General features: G+C 40.7%; 1 protein-coding gene and 1 long non-coding RNA gene across 4 annotated transcripts in view; one reads left to right on the top strand and one right to left on the bottom strand.

Annotated features, from left to right (window-relative positions):
- Nucleotides 1-30: 30 nt before the first annotated feature.
- On the top strand, nucleotides 31-26079 carry LOC137380106 (uncharacterized). Its single transcript, XR_010976973.1, has 3 exons — nucleotides 31-175; nucleotides 19928-20102; nucleotides 25013-26079. It is a non-coding gene; the product is annotated as an uncharacterized lncRNA (long non-coding RNA).
- LOC137380103 (caspase recruitment domain-containing protein 19-like) overlaps nucleotides 17665-26499 on the bottom strand; it is a 31352-nt gene continuing 22517 nt past the window's right edge. For 2 of the 3 annotated variants that reach the window (XM_068051752.1, XM_068051753.1), the window contains exons 5-6: nucleotides 25002-25073; nucleotides 17665-23207 (exon numbers count right to left, since the gene is read on the bottom strand). In XM_068051752.1, coding sequence (XP_067907853.1) covers nucleotides 23092-23207; nucleotides 25002-25073 — 188 coding nt within the window. In that variant the 3' untranslated portion in view covers nucleotides 17665-23091. The remainder of the gene's footprint in view (nucleotides 23208-25001; nucleotides 25074-26499) is intronic. The other variant, XM_068051754.1, reaches the window with a different exon arrangement.

Genomic DNA, 26499 nt, shown 5'->3' with positions numbered 1-26499 from the left:
GGATTTGGGGAATCTTCTCAGAGGTACAGTCCTCTGTGCGCCACCAATAGAGAAATTGCAAACGGTTCTTTTTAAATTGTATTTCCTATTTTTTAACGTCACGAACAGATGAAATCTCTGAGACTCATCCCATTCATAAGAATTCATACCAAATCTGTATGTGAATCAGCTCCAGGTAAGTTTTTATGTGCTCAGGAGGTCTCAGGGGACCTGAAGAACATTTAAAACAAGGTACTAAAACCGCAATGGGCCGAATAGCCTCCTTTTCTGTGCCATTCTTTGTCAAACCCAAATGCCTCGAGATTGCTTCTTCCTTCTACGTTTCAGCTCTTCTCTGCAGGATCAGGTCAGGCCCCACACTAATAGTAACGGTGCAGTGCAATATCCAATCCTTGACTATTTCAATTGTCTAAACGAAAGTAAGAAATAACTTGCATTTGCTAGCACAGTGGGCGGCACAGTGGTGCAGTGGTTAGCACCGCAGCCTCACAGCTCCAGCGACCCGTGTTCAATTCTGGGTACTGCCTGTGTGGAGTTTGCAAGTTCTCCCTGTGTCTGCGTGGGTTTCCTCTGGGTGCTCCGGTTTCCTCCCACATGCCAAAGACTTGCAGGTTGATAGGTAAATTGGCCATTAGCAATTGCCCCTAGTATAGGTAGGTGGTAGGGAAATATAGGGACAGGTGGGGATGTGGTAGGAATATGGAATTAGTGTAGGATTAGTATAAACGGGTGGTTGATGGTCGGCACAGACTCGGTGGGCCGAAGGGCCTGTTTCAGTGCTGTATCTCTAAACTAAACCTTTCACATCCTCAGGCTATGTCAAAGTGCTTCACACCCACCCTATGAATTTGCAGTGTATTCACTATATCTTGCTAATGGGCTTTTGCTTAGTAGGAATAAGATGTAAACACCTACAAAACAGGTTAGTCAAGGAATATTAACATTTTTAAAAGCAACCTATGATTTATTTTTCTTCTGGTTATGATAGTGTAGTGATTGTTATTGGATGAGTAATCCAGATAATTGAAGTTCAAATCCCATAATGGCAGTTTAAAAAAATTGAACTTAGTTTTAAAATTCATCAAATAAAAGATTTGGTACAAAGAAAATGTCATTAAAACCCAACTGGTTCACCAATATCCAGGGAAAGAAATCTTCCCTTACCCAGTCTGGCCTATATGGTGACACCAATCCACATTCGCATAGTTGACTCTTAACTAAGTTTAAACTAGTTTGGCAACGGGATGGGGACCTTAGGGTTGACTCAATTGGGACAAAATCAGAAATGAAAATGGAAGGCAGAAAATTAATGGATGAAGCTGGAAGACAGGAAACAAAGGTTAGAAAATTTAAAAAGAGTTGGCAGTGCTTAAGGTTTTCTATTTCAATGCAAGGAGTATAGCAAATAAAGCAGATAGCTATTACATGGCTTAAGGAGGGACAGGAATGACAGCTCAATGTTGCTGGTTACAGGGTTTTCAGACATGATAGGGAGGGGGATAAGAAAGGAGAGGGAGTGGCAATTTTGGTCAAAGAAACTATTACAGTTGTGAGGATGGATGATATATTGGAAGGTTTGTCAAATGAGGCCATATGGATTGAGCTAAGGAACAAAACAAGGGCAATCACACTGCTGGGAGTGTACTATAGACTCCCAAACAGTCAGAGGGAGATAGAAGAGCAGATATGTAGGCAAATCTCTGAGAAGTGCAGAAACAATAGGGCAGTAATAAGAGGGGATTTTAACTACCCCAATATTAACTGGGATAGTTTTAGTGTGAAAGGAATTGAGGGAGCAGAATTCTTGAGGTGCATTCAAGAGAACATTTTTGGCCAGTGTGTCGCAAGTCCAACAGACAGGGTGCAGTTTTAGACTTAGTTTTAGGAAATGAAGCTGGACAGGTAGAAGAAGTGGCAGTGGGAGAGCATTTTGGTGGTAGTGATCATACTTCAGTCAGTTTTAACATAATTATGGAAAGGGGCAGAGATAGAACAGGAGTTAGAGTTCTCAATTGGGGCAAGGCCAATTTTACTAAACTGAGACGTGATTTAGTGAAAGTGGACTGGAAACAGCTACTTGAAGGAAAATCAGTGTCAGAGCAGTGGGAGGCATTCAAAGGGGATATTCAAGGGGTTCGGAGTCAACATGTTCCCACAAAGAAAAAGGGTGAGACGGCCAAATCTGACCCCCATGGATGTCAAGGAGCCTACAGGGTAAGATAAGGCAGAAAAGGAAAGCTTATGTCCGACACTGAGAACTCAATACTACAGAAAGCCGAGAGGAGTACAGAAAGTGGAAGGGTGAAATCAAAAAGGAAATTAGGAAACCAAAGAAAGGGCATGAAAGAATATTGGCAAGCAAAATCAAGGTGAACCCAAAGATGTTTTATCAATACATTAAGAGTAAGAGGATAACTAAGGAAAGAGTAGGGCCCGTAAAAGACCAAAAAGGTAACCTATGTGTAGGGGCGGAAGATGTTGGTTTGGTTCTTAATGAATACTTTGCGTCTGTCTTCACAAAAGAGGGGGATGATGCAGATATTGTAGTTAAGGAAGAGGGGTGTGAAGTATTGGATGTGATAAACATAGGGAGAGCAGAAGTATTAATGGGGTTAGCATCCTTGAAAGGTGATAAATCACCAGGGCCGGATGAAATATACCCCAAGCTGTTAAAAGAAGCAGGAGAGGAAATAGCAGAAGGTCTGACCATTATTTTCCAGTCCTCACTGGATACAGGTGTGGTGCCGGCAGATTGGAGAACTGCTAACGTTGTACACTGGAACACTGGAGCAGGCCAAAGTCAGAAATGTTGGCATGAGAGCAAGGGGGTGTGTTGAAATGGCAAGTGATCAGAAGCTCGTGAAAGCATGACCCCAAGCTTCTGGTTTCTGGCCATTTCAACACACACCCCTGCTCTCATCCAACATTTCTGTCTTTGCCTGCTCCAGTGTTCCAGTGAACATCAACGCAAGTTCAAGGATCTTTCGATTAGGCACTCTAAAGCCTTGCGGACTGAACATTGAGTTCAATAACTTCAGAGCATGACTGGCCTTTTTAAAAAATATTATATTTTTTATTTTATATTTTAACCATGTGCCTGTTTTTCATGTAGACAAAGCTGCTCATTATTCCGCTATTAACATTCTCTCTGGACTAATGCTTTGTCTTTCACCACAAGCATTAACACACTGTTTGCCTTTGTTCCAGGACAGTGTTGTTATTTAATCTCTCCTGCCCTAACACACACCTCCCCTTTTGTTCTCTTCCCACCATCCCTCCCCACCCTCTTCACTTGCTTAAAACCTAATTCTTTTCTAACCTTAGCCAGTTCTGATGAAAGGTCAGAGACCTGAAATATTAACTCTGCTTCTCGCTCCACAGATGCTGCCTGACCTGCTGAGTATTTCCAGCACTTTCTATTTTTATTTCCGATTTCCGCATTTGCAGTATTTTGCTTTATGCTAACATTGTATCTATGTTTATAAAGGGAGTGAGGGATAGACCGAATAATTACAGGCCAGTCAGTCTAACCTCAGTAGTGGGCAAATTATTGGAATCTATTCTGAGAGACAGGATAAACTGTCACTTAGAAAGGCACAGGTTAATCAAGGATAGTCAACATGGATTTGTTAAGAGAAGATCTTGTTTGACCAACTTGATCGAATTTTTTGAAGAAGTAACAAGGAAGATAGATGAGGGTAGTGCAGTTGATGTGGTTTACATGGATTTTAGCAAGGCTTTTGACAAGGTCCCATATGGCAGACTGGTTAAAAAAATAAAATCCCATGGGATCCAGGGAAATGCAGCAAGGTGGATACAAAATTGGCTCAGTAGCAGGAAACAAAGGGTAATTATTGACAGGTGTTTTTGAAACTGGAGGGCTGTTTCCAGTGATGTTCCGCGGGGCTCAGTACTGGGTCCCCTGCTTTTTGTGGAATAAACAATTTGGACATGAATGTAGGGGACATGATCAATAAGTTTGTAGATGACACTAAGATTGTCCGTGTGGTAGATAGCGAGGAGGATAGCTGTAGGCTGCAGGAAGATATTGATGGTCTGGTCACATAAGCAGAAAAATAGCAAATGGAATTCAACCTGGAGAAGTGTGAGGTGATGCATTTGGAGAGGTCAAACAAGGCAAAGGAATACACAATAAATGGGAAAATACTGAGAAGTGCAGAGGAAGTGAGGTACCTTGGAGTGAATGTCCACAGACCAAATGCTGGAAGGTAGGATTAGAATGGATGAATCGTTTTCCAGCCAGCACAGACACGATGTGCCAAGTGGCCTCTTTCTGTGCCTTAAGCTTTCTATTCTTTCTATGATTCTATGCCTTTGAAGTGGTCTAGCAAACTATTGAGTTGGAAAACAACATTACAAAGAATGATGTCACAAAGACTACAGTGGTTCAGGTAGAAAAGCCATCAACAACTTCTCAGGGCAAGTTAGAATAGGCAAAAAATGCCAGCATTCCCAATGAAGTGAAGATGCTGAGAATGAAATTTAAAAACATTGAACTTCCTCCCTCTTAACTCTCTGATTTTCAACTTTTTACTACAGAAGGAAGGACAGTTAGGAAGAAAGGAAAGGGTAGTTAACATACACTATAATTTTGCACACTATTGTAATCAGGGATCACAGTTTGTTCTCACTCTGAACAATCTGCCACAAGACATTGTAATTTCCAGGTGCCTGCAAAACAAAGCAGGGAGATTTGTTTACAGAAGGTAACCAAGGCTGATGCTATTGCTGCATTGGGGAAACAATCCAAAATTTACCCAAGCTTTGGTGTAAATTTGTCAGCAAATTCCTAGTATACCATAAGGTGTACTGTAATCTCCCCAAGTCATTTTCTCCGGCATCATATGAAAATGAGGCTCTAAGTGCAGCTTCAAATTCTGTTAACTCCATACAATAGCTGGAACTGACACATGTCAATAGGATACTCTCAATCTTGTGACTGGTGTGAGTTAGCTCACTCTGGGGCTGGTAGAGCGTGGTGACAAAGTAGTTCTGTACATATTCAGTGTAGCAAGCATTCTTCAGTTCCATCCAAAACATGGATTACCACCACCACAGTTACATAGTTGCACTCATAAATTAGAGTAAAATTCAAAGCACATTAAGCTGAATGTAGTGTAGCAGGTAGAATAAAGCTACACCGTTTTAACTGCCATTTGAATACTTGGAGTCAATGTTGTGATTCTGTTGTTGCAGTGTAGGAACCACATAAATGTTTTTTGAGCCAATGATTCATACATAGGCTCCTTTGAGAAATGGAATGCTCTGGTGTGAATGCTGTCAAACCTGAAATGAATAAGTTGTTAAAAAGTTAGCAGGGAAAGGTTAGCAATAATAGGCACAGGGGAGCCTTTTATGATTAAAAGACTGATTTATGGTACTGTATTTAATGAAACATTATGCACTGCAGTTCTTTCTTTCACTTTAATGTGTACAGATTTTATCCAACAAATATGCAGCATTTACAATTCCCACCTACATCCGTGACTCTTCTGACGTCCTATGTCATTTTGACAATTTCCAGTTTCCTGGTCCCAACCGCCTCCTCTTCACTATGGACGTCCAATCCTCTACACCTTCATCCCCCACCAGGATGGTTTAAGGGCTCTCCGCTTCTTCCTTGAACAGAGGCCCAACCAGTCCCCATCCATCACCACCCTCCTCCGCCTGACTGAACCTGTTCTCACATTGAACAACTTCTCCTTCAACTCCACTCACTTCCTTCAAGTAAAAGGTGTTGCTATGGGTACCCGCATGGGTCCTAGTTATGCCTGTCTTTTTGTGGGATATGTCGAGCATTCTTCCTCTCCCTTCCCCCGTCAGCATTCCGAAGGGATCGTTCCCTCCGCAACACCCTGGTCCACTCCTCTATTACCCCTACCACCTCGTCCCCATCCCATGGCACCTTCCCCTGCAATCGCAGGAGGTGTAATACATGCCCATTTACCTCCTCTCTCCTCACTAACCCAAGCCCCAAACACTCCTTTCAGGTGAAGCAGCGATTTACTTGTACTTCTTTCAATGTAGTATACTGTATTTGCTGCTCACAATGTGGTCTCCTCGACATTGGGGAGACCAAACGCAGACTGGGTGACCGCTTTGCGGAACACCTCCGCTCAGTCCACAAGCAGGACCCTGAGCTTCCGGTTGCTTGCCATTTCAACACTCCCCCCTGCTCTCACGCTCAGATCTCTGTCCTGGGATTGCTGCAGTGTTCCAGTGCACATCAACGCAAGCTCGAGGAACAGCATCTCATTTACCGATTAGGCACACTACAGCCTGCCGGACTGAACATTGAGTTCAATAATTTCAGAGCATGACGGGCCCCCCATATTACTTTTACTTTTAGTTATTTTTTCTTTTTTTTTTGTTTATTTCATTTCATCTTAGTTTGTTCAGTTTGCTTACCCACTATTTTTTTTCATGTTTGTACTTGATGCTGTTCAATCTTCAGTCCGTTAACACCCTATTTGTACTAATGCTTTGTCTTTCAACACACCATTAACATATTGTTTGCCTTTGCTTCCTGACCTTTTGGTCAGCTATGTGGCCTTGTCCAATCTACACCTTCCCCCACCCCCACCTCACTTGCTTAGAACCTTTGACATTTCTAATATTTGCTAGTTCCGAAGAAGGGTCACTGACCCAAAACGTTAACTCTGCTTCTCTTTCCACAGATGCTGCCAGACCTGCTGAGTGGTTCCAGCATTTCTTGCTTTTATTGCAGCATTTACAACATGGTCACCGCATGAAGTTAGCCAATAATATTGTAAATTTGTGTTTTGAATCTGTTGCCCACTTAGAAGAATATTTACATTCAATTGTTACAAAAATATCACTATACACACATGCAAAGATTTGTGTAAATAACTCATTTGGTAGGAACTGCCAATAAAATTGACATCGATAACCTAACAAAAACAAGAAATGCTGGAATCACTCAGCAGGTCTGGCAGCATCTGTGGAAAGAGAAGCAGAGTTAACGTTTCGGGTCAGTGACCCTTCTGCGGAACTGACAAATATTAGAAAAGTCACAGATTATAAACAAGTGAGGTGGGGGTGGGGCAAGAGATAACAAAGTAGAAGGTGCAGATTGGACCAGGCCACAAAGCTGACCAAAAGGTCACGGAGAAAAGGCAAACAATATGTTAATGGTGTGTTGAAAGACAAAGCATTAGTACAGATTAGGTGTGAATACACTGAATATTGAACAGCAGCAAGTGCAAACCTGAAGAAAAACAACCTGAAAAAAACCTCGATAACCTAACTATGTTTTAGTAATCTAATTGAAATTCAAAAATCTGAATTTCAATAAAGGTGTAATAGGATATACAGACAGACGAACACTGATGGACAGAAGACCCACTGGTTAATTTAGCCATTCATATTCTGTGATAGCTTGTATGTCACAATATTTACAGTCCCCAGCCCATCCAAACACCATGTTATCTCCTGGAAGGTGCAAAAAACCAGATTAAAAACCCAGGCCAAAAAGGCAGGTGGGGGGGGAAATCTGGAAAATATGTTTCTGACCCCCCCCCTCCCCTCCCCCCTTAGATGATCATAACGAGTTTAAGAGACCGCTTTGGCCCTGATTAATGTTATCTGGTACCCACCTCTAGTATGAGGCGATCTCTGCCTCAGCTGGAAACAATTCCATCTCTTGATTAAAGGAATTCAGCGTTCCCAGTAGAGCCAACAGCCTGTTTCACAGATCCACTATTGTCTGGGAAAAGATACACCTTTTAACATCTAACCTAGTTTTAACTGTGCATAATTTGATACTCTCGTCCTTCCTATTTAGTGGAAACAATCTGCTGTTTGCTAAAACAGATTGGAAAACCTTAGAATAGATATGAATGTTAAAAATCAAGTACATAACCAATGATGGGAATTACTGTCCACCTAAATCTAGAGGGTGGGGTGGAATGCTTGAAGAAAGCTTTACATAGGGTTAATTGACATAGATGGGGTAAAAGCCCATAGCAATGAGATAAAAATAATGGTGCAACCCTCTGACAGAGGACCAGGCACATTAGTAGAACACTCCATCATGACTTAGCATTTCTTCTTCGAAATGTGAAAAACTCAATTAAAATAGTTGGTTTATAATTTTAATTAAAAATGATAACAATTGATATATTTTACTATTTTCATTTTGAAAGAAGCATTTTTTTCTTGTAATGCAAATTTGACACCGTTAATTTTTTTCTTTCTATAAGGAGAGGCTGCATGCTCAATTGCATTTTATAAGCAGAACTGTTTGGCCTGGGGTCCTGTTAATGCTTTTCCACACCAAGATATTTCAAAGCCAAGGTCAAGTCTGCCTCTGTAGCCTATGCACTAGATACATCCCACGACATATAATTTACTCACTTAGTCAGCATCTCAGAATCAATGAATATGAAACAGGTACATTTTTCCTTAGAAATGTTTCAAGCCCCTCATCTCCACCTCAGCTGCTTTGGGAATCTTGTGTTGATCAATGTGACAGATGCTAATACTGGTGAGTGGAATATTTTGGATGCAGGCATTGCATGGTTATCCCAAGACAGAAAATGTTTCCCCCTCAGCAGTGAGATTCCAGATCAGCAGATGATGCAAATTGAGGCTACATGCACAATAAAAGAATATCTGAAAAGTTTCTGTTGATCAGATCTGCTACTCATTTTACACATAGATTTGCAATATTATATTTATTTTCTTTGCCTTGCTCAGTAATTTTCCTCTTTTCTTCAAGGGTTTGATTTCTTACTGAGGTACAGCTCAGCAGGCACTGGACATTAGCTGACACTTTGCCAAAGAGGGGTCATCACGGGATAACAATCAGGAATGGGAGGGAACCCTGGCCAGTTTTCCCTTCCTTAAACCTTAGGCACTAAGTTCAACTGCTTCACCCCCTGCTGCTGCCTGGCATTACCATCACTCAATGCCCCACCATTGAGAAACCATCAACATTCTGGGGTCTGCACGGAGTGCTGCTGGAGAGCACAGAGTGTTAAGGGAGTTTGGTAATTGAGGGGGTTCGGCAAGGAGGGAGACATAAATTAAGAAAATAAATTTGAGTGCACAGAGTGTAAAGTGGGAGTTTGGTGCATGAGGGAGGGGCTCCTTTCTTCCTTTCTTTCTTCTACCTTTTTTCAGCCTCTAGTAGCTGTCTCTCTCTTCGGTACAGGGGAAGACGTTGATTGGTTAGTTACTGGTAAGTTATTTTACTTCTCATTGCAACAAAAAGTTTTTAAAGTAACGGTATGGCAGGTCAGCCTGGCCAAGTGGAATGTACGTCCTGTGTTTTGTGGGAAGTCATGGACACACCACATGTCCCAGACGAACACATCTGCAGGAAATATCACCAGCTGCAGAAGCTTGAGCTCTGGGTTTCGGAACTCGAGCAGCGGCTGGAGTCACTGTTGTGCATCTGCAAGGCAGAGGACTACATGGATAGCACGTTTAGGGAGGTGGCCACATCGCAGGTTAGGAGCATGTAGGCAGAGAGGGAATGGGTGATCACCAGGCAGTCTAAGAGAACCAGGTAGGCAGTGCAGGAGTCCCCTGAGTCTATCTTGCTTGCTAATCGGTTTTCCTTTTTGGATACTGGTGCGAGCAATGATTTCTCAGGTGAGTGGAGCCAGAGCAAAGTCCATGACACGATGGGTGGCTCAGCTGCACAGGACTGGAGGATGAAGAGTGGAAGAGCAACAGTGATAGGGGATTCGATAGTCAGGGGAACAGACAGGCATTTCTGTGGCGGTAAACATGACTCCAGGATAGTGTGTTGCCTCCCTGGTGCCAGGGTCAATGAGGTCACGGAGTGGCTGCAGGACTTCCTTCTGGGGGAGGGTGAGCAGCCGGAGGACGTGGTCCACATTGATACCAATGACATAGGTAGGAAGAGGGATGAGGTCCTGAAAGCAGATTTTAGGAAGTTAGGAAGGAAATTAAAAAGCAGGACCTCCAAAACACTAATCTCAGGATTACTTCCAGTGCCACGTGCTAGTGAGCATAGGAATATGAGAATTGATCGATTGAACATGTAGCTGGAAAATTGGTGTAGGAGGGAGGGCATCAGATTTCTGAGGCATTGGGACCGGTTCTGGGGCAGGTGGAACCTGTACAAGATAGACGGTCTACATCTTAACAGGACTGGAATGAATATCCTCGCAGGGAGAATTGCTAGTGCTGTTGGGGAGGGTTTAAACTAGCTTGTCAGGGGGATGGGAACCTGACGGGTATCTCAAATTGGAAGGAAGTAAAGCTGGTAACAGGAGGTAGAAAAGTAGCAAGTGACAATAGAAGCCAGGCAAAACAAAGGCGAGCATCAACTAGGTTTAAAATGCAGAATGTCAAGACACCATCCTGACTTGGAACTATATCGCTGGGTCAAAATCCTGAAATCCTTTCCTAAGAGCACTGTGGTTGTACCTACCTCACATGGACTGCGCAGTGCTTCAAGAAGGCAGCTCACCACCTACTCAAAGACAATTAGGGATGGGCAATAAATGCTGACCTAGCCAGCGACGCCCAAATCCCATGAATGAATTAAAAAAACCTGAATGCATGCAGAATCCGCAACAAGGTAGATGATTTAAAGGCCCAAATAGAGGTAAAAGGGTATGATCCAATTGCCATAACGGAAATGTGGCTATAGGGTGATCAAGACTAGAGCATGGCTACCCGACCCAAACCCGACGACATATGTCAGGTTCGGGTTGCTCTTCCGGGTCCAGCACTTGGGCTCGGGTCTGGTCGGATACACTCCATCACCACCTCTGGTAAGTGGCTCCAATGTTAATGTACTTTTTGGACTTGAAAGGTTGTTTAGTTACAGTTTTTTTAAGCTTGTGCAGATAAGTAACAAAGTGAAAAATGGATGCTAGGTTAACTGATGGTCGTGCGCGAGAAAAAATGAAAGGACTCGGGCTGTGTTAGGCTCGGTTGGGATGTGGTTCTGTTGGGCTGGGGTCGGGTTTCACTTGCAGACCCAAGCAGGCCTTTAACCAAGACAAGGAACTGAATATTCAAGGATATTCAACATTTAGGAAGGACAGGCAAAAAGGAAAAGGAGGTGGTGTTGCCTTGATAATAAGGGATGGGATCAGTACATTAGTAAGGGAGGATCTCAGATTGGAAGAACAAAATATAGAATCTGTTTAGGTAGAGCAAAGAAACAGCAAAGGGCAGCAAACATTGGTAGGAGTTGTTTATAGGCCAAACAGTAGTGACAGTGTGGAACAAAAACAAGAAATGCTGGAATCACTCAGCAGGTCTGGCAGCATCTGTGGAAAGAGAAGCAGAGTTAACGTTTCGGGTCAGTGACCCTTCTTCGGTGACAGTGTGGTGCCTGGTATTAATCAGGAGATTCGAGAAGCATGTGGTAGGGGTAATAGAGTAATCATGGGTGACTTCAATCTGTGTATAGACTAGGTAAACCTAATGAGCACTAATGCTGTGGAGGACACGTTTCTGGATTGTGTTAGGGATGGTTTGAGAGAGCAGTTTGTTGAGGAACCGACTAGAGAACAGGCTATTTTAGATCTAGTATTATGTCATGAGAAAGAGCTAATTAATAATCTTGTTAAAGAACCTTTAGGGATGAGTGACCATAATATGATAGAATTTTACATTATGTTTGAAAGTGAGGTAGTTCAATCTGAAGCCAGATGTTAAATTTGAACAAAGGAAATTATGAAGGGGGCATGAGTTGCAAATTGGCTGAGGTGGATTGGGAAAATACATTAAAAGGTCTGACAGTACATAGGCAATGGATCGTCTTTAAAGAAATATTACATAGTTTACATCAACTATACATTCCTTGGAGGCACAAAACCCCCAAAAGTAAAGACTGTCAACCATGGTTAACAAATGAAGTTAAGGATTGTAGAAGATTAAAAAAGGCCTATAAAGCTGCCAGAAATAGTAGTAAACCTGAAGATTGGGAGGATTTTAGAATACAACATAGGAGAACCAAGAAACTTTTAAAGAAAGGGAGAATAGAATATGAATGTAGACATTAAAAAAAAATAAAAAGACTGTAAAAGCTTCTACAGGTATGTAAAAAGGAAATGTTTGGCAAAGACAAATGTGGGTCCATTACAGGCAGAGTCAGGACAATTTATAATGGGGAAATAGAGAAATGGCAGAGAAGCTAAATGATTACTTTGCGTCTGTCTTCACTGAAGAAGATACAATAAATCTCCAGGAATTAGAGATCCAAAGGATTGGGGGAATGAGGAATTGAAGGAAATTTGTATTAGTAAGAAGGTTGTATTGGATAAATTAATGGGGCTGAAGGTTGATAAGTCTCCAGGACCTGATATTCTACATCCCAGAGTGTTGAAAGAGGTAGCTATGGAGATACATTGATCATCTTCCAAAATTCTACAGATTCTGGAGCGGTTCCTGCAAATTGGAAGGTTACAAATGTCACTCCACTATTTAAGAAGGGAGGCAGAGAGAAAACAGGGAATTACAGACCTGTTAGTCTTACATCAGTCGTTGGGAAAATGCTAGAATCTATTTTAAAGGATGTGATAAATGGACACTTGGATAATAATGATTTGATTGAGCATAGTCAACATGGATTTATGAATGGGAACTCATGTTTGACGAACCTGTTGGAGTCTTTTGAGGATGTTCCTAACAGAATTGATAAAGGGGAGTAGGTGGACGTGGTATACTTGGATTTTCAAAAGGCTTTTGATAAAGTCCCTCACAGGAAATTGGTTAGCAAAATTAAAGCACGTGGGATAGGAGGTAATATACTGGCATGGATTAAGGATTGGTTAATGGGCAGAAAGCAGAGTGTAGGAATAAACAGGTCATTCTCGTGTTGGCAAACTGTGACTAGTGGGGTACGGCAGGGATCAGTGCTTGGGCCCCAGCTGTTCACAATATATATCAATGATTTGGATGTGGGGACCAAATGTAGTATTTCCAAGTTTGCAGATGACACAAAACTAGGTGGGAACGTATGTTGTGAGGAAGATGCAAAGCGGCTTCAAGGGGATTTGGACAGACTTGGTGAGTGGGCAAGAACGTGGCAGATGGAATACAATGTGAAAAAGTGTGAGGCTAGCCACTTTGGTAGGAGGAACAGATGTACAGAGTATTTCTTAAATGGTAAGAGATTAGAAAAAGTGTAGATGTACAAAGGGAACTGGGTGTCCTTGTCCATAAGTCACTGAAAGCTAACATGCAGGTGCAGCAAGCAATTAGGAAGGCTAATTGTATGTTGGCCTTTATCGCAAGAGGATTTGAGTACAGGAGTAGTGAAGTCTTGCTTCAATTGTATAAAAACTTTGGTTAGACTGCACTTGGGAGTTCTGTGTGAAACTTTGGTCCCCTTACCTTAAGAAGGATATTATTGCCATTGAGGGAGTACAAGGAAGATTCACCATACTTGTTCCTGAGATGGCGGGACTGTCTTACGAAGCGAGATTGGGGAAACTGGGCCTGTATTCTCTCGAGTTTTGAAGAACGAGAGGTGATCTCTTTGAAACCTAGAAAATACTTAAAAGGGTAGACAGGGTAGATGCAGCTATGATGTTTTCCCTGGTTGGGGAGTCTAGAACCAGGGGACACAATTTCAAAATAAGGGGGAAGCCACTAAGGAGAGAGATGAGGAGAAATATCTTTACTCAGAGGGTTGTGAATTAAAGGCCTGCAAAGGAAAACCAACCTGAGCTCGAATGCCAGAACCGGAAGTGCGACCCGACCCGACCAAAACCCGACATATGCCATTGGGAATCTTTAGAATTCTCTACCCCAGAGGGCTGTGGAAGCTCAGTGATTGAGTATGTTTAAAGCAGAGATTGACAGATTTCTAAATATAAATGACATATTGGGAAATGGGATAGTGTGGGAAAAAGGCATTGAAGTGGATGATCAACCACGACCATGTTGAATGGCGGGGCAGGCTCGATGGGCTGAATGGCCAACTCCTGCTCCTATGTTCCTACCACTGACCAGAAACTTAACTGGAACAGCCATATAAATACTGTGGCTATAAGAGCAGGCCAGCAGCTTGGGAATTCTGTGGCAAGTAACTCATCTCCTGACTCCCCAAAGCCTGTCCATCATCTACAAGACACAAGTCAGGAGTGTGATGGAATCCTCTCCACTTGCCTGGATCGATGTAGCTCCAACAACACTCAAGAAGCTTGACACCATCCAAGACAAAGCAGGCCGCTTAATTGGCACCCCATCCATCACCTTAAACATTCACTCCCTCTACCACAACGCACAGCGGCAGCAGCGTGTACCATCTACAAGATGCATTGCAGCAACTTGCCGAGCCTCCTTCTAAGCACCTTTTAAACCCATCACCTCTACCACTTAGGAGGAACAAGGCCAGCAGATGCACGAAAACACCATCACGTGCAAGTTCCCCTCCAAGCCACACACCATCTGACTTGGAATTATATCAGCATTCGTTCTCTGTCACTGAGTCAAAATCCTGGAACTCCCTCCCTAACAACACTGTGGGTATACCTACACCACATGGACTGCAGTGGTTCAAGAAGGTGGCTCAGCATCACCTCAGCAAGGGCAATTAGGGATGGGCAACAAATGCTGGCCTTGCACAAGATACTCACATCCCATGAAAGAACAAAGGAAAGCTAACTCACCTGTCAGTCAATTTTCATGTCCCTGAACACACCTTTGATTTGGAGATTTCTGTAACTGTGATGGCCACCTTTTTGATCTCTTTATCTCAACCAGATTTTAAAGCACAGAATGAGTCGAACTGTTGTCCAGTATCAAGACTCATTCATTGAGTCCCAGCTTTGTCAGGCAACAAACCAGCTTGTGCCATGGAATACTGTGAAGATTTTGATTTCACTTATAAATTTTGCATTATGGATTCTGTGTGTAGACTGCAGAAGTCGTCGTCAGTTTCAGAGGACTAATGATGGTAAACACTGACAGTTTCACCATCCTTACAATGGCAAAGTCTGGGCCAATAAGACAGTTTTTTTAAAAAAAGCTTTTTATTTTGCAGTTTTAACCCATACAATAACATGATATGAGTGAGTACATGAAAAAACAAATATAAAAAATGAATAAACCAACTCAAAATCACACTGTACAAATTACAAAATTCAAAGAGGAGGAATATAGGTCATGCAATCCAGACAGAAAGTATCAGCAATACCTGGTCAAGGACATCACAAGCAGAAATAAAACAGAGTAGGTTGGGATGCTCAAATCTGAAGTGGCATTTAACCTTTTCCAGGTTATCCTAGACTGTACATCCTCTAACAACTGGCACACTATTCATGCCATTCAGGGAAAAAAATTGACCAGGTGTTCCAAGAGAAAGCAACAAGACAGATACAAATAAATAATGAATGGCCAAGTGCAGTATTTTGTTGAGGAGTGTTCTAGTGTTCATTTCCATCGCACAGTTTCTAAGTTATTTACGTGCTAAGGAATAGGTAGATGAACACAGCACCAAAATATGAATTTTGTTTTAGTACTATGGGGATCAATAACTGCCAGTAAAAAAAAGATTAAATTTCTGTAATCCCAAACAAACTGTATTTTTAATGTGTCACATATTTAAATCCAGAAAGGACCATAAAAGTAAAACTGCAGCCCTGAGTTTCAATGTTACAGTGGGACTGCAATTCTTCCTCTTTGGGATAAATATTATGAGAAATATGGAAACATTAAACAATTTTCACTTGCTGTATTTTGGAACAAACATCAAATGATTCCTCTTCATAATTCACACAATTGGCTTTCAGATTCATAAAGATGTCAGAAATCAAGCTGGAAGTTTATTAAAGGCAGATTAATTCAGCAACAAAACAACAAACCTGGTACAGAATAATCGGATAATATTTTTCATCTGATTCCGAGGTAGAGACAGAAAAGGGTGTCTATACAGAGCACAATGACTCTCTACAGTAAAATAATTCCTGGAGAAAATGTGCACTGCACTGCACAGTTACAGTAACATCTGAAATTGATTACACCCATCAAAGCGGTTTTCCTTCACCAAAAATTAAAACTTCCAAGTTGGAAAATGTCACTTACATAAAACAAATAAGTTAGTAACAGTATTTATTAGAATGTGCATGTTTTTCAACTCTTTGTTTCTTTGGAATTTGAAACTCGTAATGGCACTGCACATCATCATAGAATGAATTGCCAAATGCTATACAGGCTAATGTAAAGAAGTACAAAAGAGTTCAGTCTGATACTTTCTGAAGGTGTGTGTTATACAGGGAATGTATAGAGGGATATTTCTAATGATTTCAAATGCAATGCTGCTAATCTCGAATTGTAACTAGAAAGTACTTACAGAAAGATATATGTTTCCTCTCCCATTTTGCATTCTCTCGTTGTATTATAGCCCTATTGGAACAGCATGGAAGTGAATGACTCTCAAGCTTCTACTAACTTCAGTCATTCAGACTTCCTCCCTCTGCAATGCAAGCAGCAGGCAAACCAGTAATTTTATCTTCCTATCAGGTAGCAGAGAATAATTTAGTTTACCAACATACTGCCTGCCCCACCTGAATAAACATGTATTTAATGGGCAGTCTCATTAACTTCTACATAAATCTAGTGGATGCAAATTTTTGACACTAAGATCATTAGGACTTATGAAATGAGAACATCTACAGTGGTGAGGCCTCAGCTGGAATATTGTGTCCACATCTAGGCACCGTGCTTTATGGAGGATGGCAAGGCCTTGGAGACAGTGCAGAGGAGATTTACTAGAATGGTACCAGGGATGAGGGGCTTCAGTTATATGGAGAAATTAGAGAGGCTGTGATTGTTCTCCTTAAAGCAGAGGTCAAGGGGAGATTTAATGGAGGTATTCAAAATTATGATGGGATAGGGAGAATCTCTGCACTGGTAGAAGAGTTGGTAACCAAAAGACAAAGATTTAAGGTAATTGGTCAAAGAACCAGGGAGGTGATGAGAATTCTTTACGCATTCAGTTATAATGATCTGGAATGCATTTCATTGGTAGATTCAATAGTAACATTAAAAGGGAATTGAATATAATACTTGGAAAAAGGAAAAAAAAAGTACCAGGCCTTGGTGAAATGACCTCATATGAATCTCCTCGCACTCCAATTGCCTCTTCCCAACCTGCCCCCTTATCCATCTATTCCTCTCTCCCCCAGGTATACATCAAGCCTCCACTCAAATGCATCAAAGCTAACTGTTTAAATGATTCCGTGTGGCAGCAATTTTGACATTCTCACCACACATTGGGCTGGATTCTACAGGTCCACCGCCGGAATAGGCGGCAGGCGAGGAGACTGATGGCCCACACACTCGGGATGCACGTCGCGGAGCTGCCACAATTCCAAATGTGGCAGCTCATTAGCATAGCTGGGGTGGCCGCTCCCCTGATGATGTGAAGGGGGTGGGCAAGCGGTCCCTGGCAACGGCGTCTGGTGCCAATACGCAGGTGCGGTGCCATTTTTAAAGGGCTTAGAATCCTTACCGGTAAATTTAAATGTTTATCACTGCACCACAGTTAGGAATTAAATTTTATTCAAACTTTGCATCCCCTCTCCCACCTCCCCAATGAGTTCTCAATAAATGAAATAACATACCCCCGGAAAACCATATTTGAAAATGCTGAACTTTAACCCTCCCCCCCCCCCCCCCCACCACCTTCAGAACATTTGACCCTCAACCCCTTTCCATTATCCCCACAACCAATTGGAGGGCTAGGGGCACCGACTCGAGGCCTCGCTGCTGCTACCAATATCGGACGGGCCCTGCCAGCATCGAGGTCAGCAGTGGGCCTCATCCAGAGCGATCCTCATGCCCCCCGCTGCCACTGTTCCCTACATCAAGGGCTCTATAAAATTCAGCCCACTGTGTCAAGAAGTTACTCCTAAATTATTTATTTAACCTGTTAGTGGCTATCTTATATTTATGCCCCTTTATTCTGGACTCACCCACAAGTGGAAACCTTTTCTCCACATCACCCAATCAAACCCCTTCATGATTTGAAAAACCACTATTAAGTCTTCTTTTTTCCAGAAAAATGAGCCCCTGTCTGCTCAATCTTTCCAGTGGCATCTTTTCAATTGTGGTAACAACTTAATAAATCTGTTCTGCATTTTCTCCACTGTTTCAATATCCTTTCGGTGATATGGAGACCAGAACTGTACACAGTACTCCAAATGTGATCTAATGAAAGTTCCATATCAATTTAACATTACTTCCTTGCTTTTGTATTCTATTCTTCTAAAAATGAACCCAGTACTTAGTACTCTTTATGGTCTTACCAACTGATGTTGCTACTTTAATGATTTATGCTACTATACAAATCTTTTCTAAGATCGACAGTTTGACTCATCTTGTTCAATGCAAATCTGATTGTAGATTTGGGATCCCACCCAGGATCTACCCATTTCCCTACCGGGTTGGCCTCTGACTGCCTAAAATTGTGTTGGCTCAGAACTGACAAGTTGCATTAGGTCACCAATGTGGCACTTGCAGACTGCCATGTAGATGGTAACAAGGCCCAGTCCTCAAAGTGGATCAGCCCCCTGGATAGTTAAAATCTATGCCACTGTCCCTGAGCTGGGAATTAAGGCAGGTCATCTGCTTCTAGCATACTAACAGTCCTGTTCTCCAACTAGGCAATTGGAAACAACAAAGACAGCCTGAATTTACGTTCCCTATGGGGAAGTGGCACACAGTTCCTTACTCTTCTTTCTCCTACTATCGACAGCTTACTGACATTGAGAATCAACTATGAGAGCGCACAGGAATACAACTTGTATTCTATTATTGCACAGCACAGGCGATGATACACGAATGTACCAGGAACAGAAAAAGCTCTTTGATATCAGAATCAATCAGGGAACCATAGACGAAAAATAGTGAAAGTTGAGAATGAATTGTTGGGATCAAGTACAGTAAATATTAAAAGCAATCAGAAAGGTAATTGGAAGCTTTGGTGCTTAGATTACAAAGCATTCTAGAAATTAAATATGAATATGTTAGAAAATAGGAATTAGTACAGAATAACATATTGCTCTCACATTGCAGAAGCCCAAGCACACAGTGATTACATTTTTTCAAAGATATATATCTTAATTGCCCTCAAACTAAAGTTTCTTTTCTTACTGGACTGTTTCATTGTTTTCCACAGAGACTGAATGTGGATGTAATACTGCACACCAAGCTTGTTGACAACCATCTATTTAATGCTAATTGTTAATGATTACAATGGAGCTTGCACATCTGACTCTTGTAAAAAGTACCCAAAAAAATAAGCCCTGCAGTGATATTGCACACGCTTACATACACCAGGGTATGGATTCACTTCATTTTTAAAGAGATTATCATATTCCCTTAATTCACAACTTGTTCATAATTTTGCCACTTTTCTCCACCTGATGCAAGCAAGATCATGAGTGAGTATTGGTTTGCAAAGCATTGAACATGACATCATTCAAATCGTTACTGCATTTTGCCAGCCTGAGGTATCAGTATAGAGAGGATCTTAATGGTTTTCATTTTGTTGCAAATGTAGCAGTTGGCACAGGACCAGAGGAAAAGCCAAAAAATTCAAGATATTTGTCTCTGAATTACTGCAACAGCAAAGTCAGTGGCTGAATTTATGGCAGAATGTTGCTTTAACGAAACTTGGGAACACAATGCAAGATGGATCCTATTGAATATGTCGCAATGATAGATTTATGATTGATGTGTTACGTACATTTCTTAATGCTGTTGGAATTAGTTTCCTAATGTTACTGTGTATCCTTCAAACTCCTCTAATTCATGTGTTGCAATACTGCACTGGTTTCCTGCTATGCTACCCTACTCTTTTCCTGGTTTGTTCCATTCCTGTATTCTCCGTTTTCATTATTAAGCAAGACCCCTCTAATTCTTAATACTCTTGTTTCTTTAATAGGTTTTCTACCTCACTGATGCTCTTTGGTCCACTTTTTTTAACCGATCTCAACATTTAACGTTGAACTCAACCTTTGAAGACCATAGTGTGAAGCACATCCTACTGCCAAGCACCTCACAGCATAATACATTATAAAAAACTTGCATCAAGAAGGGACCAACCTTAACATTATATGGTGAGAGAGAATTACGCAAACAGTTCAAATCACTCGATCTTTATGTCTCATAATTTCTGCTTCTTGATGTGTATCTCCTGTTCAAGATCTGTATGTTTCATGAGATATGTCAGACAGATGATGTGTCTGCTAACTGTAGCTATCATTGTTTCAAAATGATCAACAGCATTATTGTATAAATTCCCTAAGTCATAAAGGCCAAGAACCAAAGTTTCTTACACCATACAACTCAGAGTGAGACCATAGTGCAACCACATCCATAAACAGGATGTCACTCAATCTGAACCTTGGGTTTTATAAACAAGCTTTACAAATTCTACCCGTCTACCACTTACCTGAAATTACTGGTACTACAAAGGAAATACTTCTAACACTGTAATCTTTTAAAATGAGGTTGTTTCATTTGATAACAAGTTATGTTTCTGACCTGAGAATGCTTATCATTAGATATGACAGTAACAACGTGAAATCTGCTAAATAGTCAGACTTTAAATGTCCTGCATTTAATTGCAAGGAACATAATGAGATTTTCAGCTGCATATTTAAATTGAACTGTGTTATTAAGAAAGTATATTAGAAAGTTTCTCATATCTTAAGAACATAGGAATGGGAGTAGGCCATTCAGCCCGTCGAACCTGTTTTATTTTTTTTTAGAGATTCAGCACTGATACAGGCCCTTCGGCCCACCGAGTCTGTGCCGACCAACAACCACCCATTTATACTAATCCTACATTAACCCCATATTCTCTACCACATCCCCACCATTCTCCTACCTACACTAGGGGCAATTTACAATGGCCAATTTACCTATCAACCTGCAAGTCTTTGGCTGTGGGAGGAAAACGGAGCACCCGGCAAAAACCCACGCAGACACAGGGAGAATTTGCAAACTCCGCACAGGCAGTACGCAGAACTGAACCCGGGTCGCTGGAGCTGTGAGGCTGCGGTGCTAACCACTGCGCCACTGTGCCGCCCATTCAATTAGATCATGGCTGACGCCACTTTCCCGCGCTATCCCCATATCCCTTGATATCATTAGTATCCAGAAATCTATTGATTTCTGTCTTGAACATGCTCAATGATTGAGCATCCATAGCCCTCGGGGGTAGAGAATTCCAAAGATTCACCACCCTCTGAGTGAAGAAATTCCTCCTCAGTCTTAAATGGCACACCCCTTATTCTGAGACAGTTTTCCCTTGTTCTAGACTCACCAGCCAGGGGAAACATCCTATCTACATCCACCCCGTCACGCCCTGTAAGAATTTTGTAAGTTTCAATGAGATCACCTCTCATTCTTCGAAACTCTAGAGAACACAGGCCCAGTTTCCTCAAACTCTCCTCATAAGACAATCCCGCCATCTCAATCACTCAAAATTTACGTTTCAACTTCCTGATATAGATCCTCCGTTCAAATGATGAGAGAGAAGCTAAGAAATACATCAGACAGATGGAGTATCTACTACTTTCAGTCCCTCAGTTACAAAAACATCAATAAACTCAGCAGAAACAACTAGTATTCTGCAGTTTTGTAATTCTGAACCTTCAATCCTGTTTCTGTTACAGGTATTGCTGCGCCAAGGTTCAAGTTGCTGTTAAGCAGGAAACTGATTATAAAGAAAGGTAGTTGTAAGTCAAGCTAATCTATAATATAACTTTTAAAAACAATTTATTGTAGAATGGCAGCAGATCCAACTGTTTGGTTGCTGACATTATGAGGAATAGTGCTGGTAACTATCAGCTGTCAGTACCTCATTGTAGCAGAGACTGGTGACATTTAGTTGCTTTCTAGAAGTACGAAAATCAGTAACAAAAGGACTTCAGCAATTAATGTGGGATAGAGCCTCAAGAACTGAGAAATTAGCAAATGGTCAGATATATTATTACAGATAGAAAAATCTCTCTTTAAGCTACTTATTTCTGTCAAGGTTCAAGCTGACAATACAGAATGGTAGTACCAAGCACAAAATCAAGCATGTACTGCATGGGTAGGTCAGTGCAATGCTGCCGGACTTCTGGGACTAAGTTCCAAATGGCATTCCCATTCTCCAAGCATTTGATTAAGGTCTCTTGTAGCTGCATCCATTTGGTGATTATTTTGTGCCTCTTTCCACCCAGAGACAAGGCTATCTAATGCTATCAGTATACTGCATCCAATCACTGGCAAAGTGCCAAGCCCTTTGTTTAAAAGTGCACCTCAACGTTGATGGTTTTTCTCCAAACTTTGGCGGTATTGATGTAAGCAAGAACACCTCTCCTGGTTAACGTACATTGGTTTCTCACAGCTGCACTGTAACAGTAATCAATGTGAATTTGGTCTTTTACTTTTAAAAAAGCTCTGATGATACAAAAGCCACCTTCTTTTCCAACAAGTTAGAATTTTATGATAGTTAAAAAATACAACAGTAATACTTCAGCTATTTGAGTATGGAGCCCTGCATTACCTTCATTCATCGCTACACAAGCAGACAGTATCCATAGGCAGCATTGTTGCTTAAATAGTCCTGTCACGGCACTTGCAGCACCAGAATAATTGCAGTTTTTAATTCATCTGGAACAATCTCAAGAGCTCTCAGTAAAACGTAACATTCATTACAAATCTCTGAACGCTTAGAATATTTTCCTGTTGAATGTCAGTGCACTCTCCAAAATGGCTGACTTAAAGCTTACAATTACAGTACTTCCAGTAAAAAAAGATGGATAGCTGAATTCCTGTTTTTGCATATTTGCTGCCAACACTGTGTGGGCACAGGAGGTAAAAACCACATGCTTTTCTTGATATTGCAGATAATACCATTGTCTTATTTGCAGTTTATAGACCACATCAGTGCTATAAGGCAGTAGTAATATTTCTGGGAAGCGCATTTACTTTAAATAGAAATAGATAAATCTTTGGTACTGGCAGAAAAACTGTCCTTTAAAATGAAAGTATTTTATCCTAGTCGTTAGTTGACGAGGCAGATATGCTAGTTGCTGAAGTGCTGCTCTTTCATTAGTTCCGCTTTGACTGGTCTTCAAAGTACGCTAACAAGTACCTTCTAGCTCGTTTTCCAACACCAAGAGAAGAAAATCCTATGATCTTCTTTGCAGCACTTTCAAATTTAGCATCTGCAGATAGAATTATAATTATATCAATATGCAATGTCAATTTCAAATATGGAAATAGCTAATCTGCCTGAAAACTTTAAAGTATTAATTTTCTGAACCATTGATAAATAAAATGAATCATTTATATTTTCCATAAATCATTAGACAAGATACTAATAGGCAGTCAATTTATAAGCAGTCGCGAGTGAAATTACCGAAAAGCATTTTCTATAGTGCTGTTTGCGGCTCATTCTTGATGCCTTCAATTGAATGAGATCTGAGTACATTGTGTCTTTCAACACAAAACTAATATTGTTATAGCACCTTATTGTCAATAATTTTGGAGTGCAGTTGAACAGTGTCATGTTGCTAAAATCATTATCAGATAGATTTAATCCACACAACTTCAGGAAATATATTCTTATCACATTTTAACCTAATTTGTAGGTTTATTTCCCCTACTGGATATTAAACCAAAAAAAAAGCATATTGCAAAAAGGACTGGCAGCTCAATCTATAGATCAAGTTTTGATCTGGTGTTACAGCAAAAGAGCTTCATAAAGTAATCTTCCTGTCCTTGTGAGTTTATGCATCACCTTCAGCAGAAACCACTGAAATATATGTAATGAGAGTATAAACAGTGCCATTGACCCCTTCTGAACACAGTTCACAAAATTACTGGAAAATGTTAAATTACAATTATTTGTTTCCTTCCCCACATCCATTACCAAGACAACTTTTTTCCACCTTTGCAACAACACTTGCCTCTACTCCTACTTTTTCCCACTGCTCCAAATTCCTAATTCTAATCATCACCTTATGGTTTGCCTGCTCAAATTCTCTACTAGTCAGCCTCCACTCTCCACAAATTACAACTCATTCATAACTTATTCAACGTTATACTGCATCAGGTGCCCCAGCAAATTGATTTCAAGATCTTTGTCCTGCTTTTCACATACCTCGGTGGTCTCGCCCCCACCCTACCTCAGCAATATGCTCAAGTCACACAACTCAGCATGTATGCTCCGCTCCTCAAACAGTAGTCTACTTTTTAACCTCTGCTTGCTCTCCTCCACCACTGGCAGTTATCATTTATTCATCAGGTTGCTGTGCTTTAGAACTCCATCTCGAATTCCTTCAAACTTATCACTCCATCACTGCTTTAAAAGCAATCTAAATCCACTTCTTTGTGACTATTCTTTTTGCTCCATCCCTCAGTCTTTTTGTTTTTCTTTGTTCCTTCCTGCTCTGTAGAGTGTTTCATGATGTCTTTTATTAAATGAGAAGCTCTATAAAAATGTAAGTTGTCAAGTATAGGGCATTACAGCTCATGTCTTCAATGTTATTTGTTGTCCTTTATTGGTAACAAAAACACACATATCAATCAACCGAACTAGTTTTTAAACGTAACTTCAGATGCAAATAGAATCTGCACTAACGTATGATAGTGTTACTGTTTTGATCAAACAAATAATGGACACTATTTAATGTCTGATAAAAAAGTAGACCTTGCAACAATTACTTAGTACATTGGTGTGAAGTTAGGAATTCCCCCCAAACACTTAAATGCACAAAAATCAGTGTTTTCACTAAGGTGATGCAGGACCAGAAGTTTACTCACACTCATAACTAGTTACTCAACTATAGGACGCTGTAACTGCACAAAAACTGTGCATTCATTAGACTTTTTTGCCATTTGTGTTAACCTAATCACTAAAAGTAAAACCTTTACATCTGCCTGGAGAACATGGGACAGACATTACAATCTAACATCAGTTTAATTCTTCACTTAATTTACTCATTATACATTCTTACCTTCTTTACAGTAATACAGAAGGAAAGCCAATCCTGCTGCCACACTAAAGCAAGCCAGAAAAAACACAGGACCTGAAAATGAATGCAACACTCAATGACACACACTTTATTATGGATTTTAGATTCAGTGTTTGTATTAGATTGTTGGGCCACTTAAAACTTAAATGAGTTAATTTTAAAGCAGGCTCGGGAAAGCAAATAAGAGCTCTGAAGCCAGAGGCTTGTAATAAGGACAATTAGGGATGGGCAAAAAATGCTGGCCTTGCCAGTGACACCCACATCTTATGAATGGATGAATAAAAACATATCTGTGCCTTTAGTTAATGGAACCAGAACGATTTTACCATATACATATGGAATACATTTAGGATCTCCTGGTCCACACATTACCTAAAGTTAGAATTGAAAACATTTTCAAAAAAATACAATAAAAATCTATTTGAATGTATTCAGTCTGAATGTTCAAACAGTATGTTGGTGCTTCAATCCACTGTGGCATACAGCAGTACAATGTAGGTGCACTTTAAGCTTCTTTGTATAGCGAGTTACTGAACTCAGCAGTGCTACTGAGAAGGGAGGAGCACTGAATGAGGGCCACAGTCCCAATAGAGGCAAGAACACACCATCACAGGCACTATCAAACTAGAGGCTGACTTACTATCAACATTGGCAGAATTCTGAGAGCCTGCTGTTTGTACTATTCTCAATCTAATAGAACAGTCAAAGCACAGGGTAGTCCAAACAGAGGAAGAGAAAGTTGATTTTAAAATAGAAGCTTGGGGGCACAAAGGGAAATTGATTACTCAGCCTAAAATCCGAATAGGAAGTGGACATGATGGAATACATGTAAAAATAAGATTGTGGCTGAATAACATACAAAGCTAGCTACAACATTAACTCATAAAACATCACACTTGAGCATTATGAAACAAATAATTGTAAATGCAGCGTTTGGTAGAGTTAAATTAGGGTAACCTGTGATTCTTTTAATCCTCTTTTCCATCCAGAACAGTCAAAACTCAGAAAATACCATTTACGTGAAAGGAATGGACAGGAAAGAGTTAACTATTTGTGTATGAGTCAGGTAAAAAGCAGTCAGTTACATTTGTGGCTTTTTTTTTTTATGCAGAGGTGGTAGAATATCTATCAAAGAAATTGAAATTTCCTCAGAAAACCAGAGTGTGACTCATTGTGCATTTCATATATATATAGCTGTAGTGAATCAATGTTCTGTTTCAAAATCACAAGGGAAAGGTGGCTCCAAATTCACCCTGGCTCTTTCATTCTTTTTTCATCATAGAAAAGTAGGTTGCAGTTAACTTTAGTGATGCATTTTGAGCCTTAAAGTGACTAAGATCAGACCCACAGCATTCCAGATACAGCAAGCTAACATTAATCTGAGATCATGATGATGATCAGTAAAACAAGCATAATGCACTAAATTAAAAATTTATGATATACCCGCAAGATTTTTAATACGAATCTCTTTACTGGATAC

This window comes from Heterodontus francisci, chromosome 19, assembly GCF_036365525.1.
Source record: "Heterodontus francisci isolate sHetFra1 chromosome 19, sHetFra1.hap1, whole genome shotgun sequence".
NCBI classification, from domain to species: Eukaryota; Metazoa; Chordata; class Chondrichthyes; order Heterodontiformes; family Heterodontidae; genus Heterodontus; species Heterodontus francisci.
Note: the sequence above shows the minus strand (reverse complement) of the source record. Positions and strands in the feature narration are given on the sequence as shown.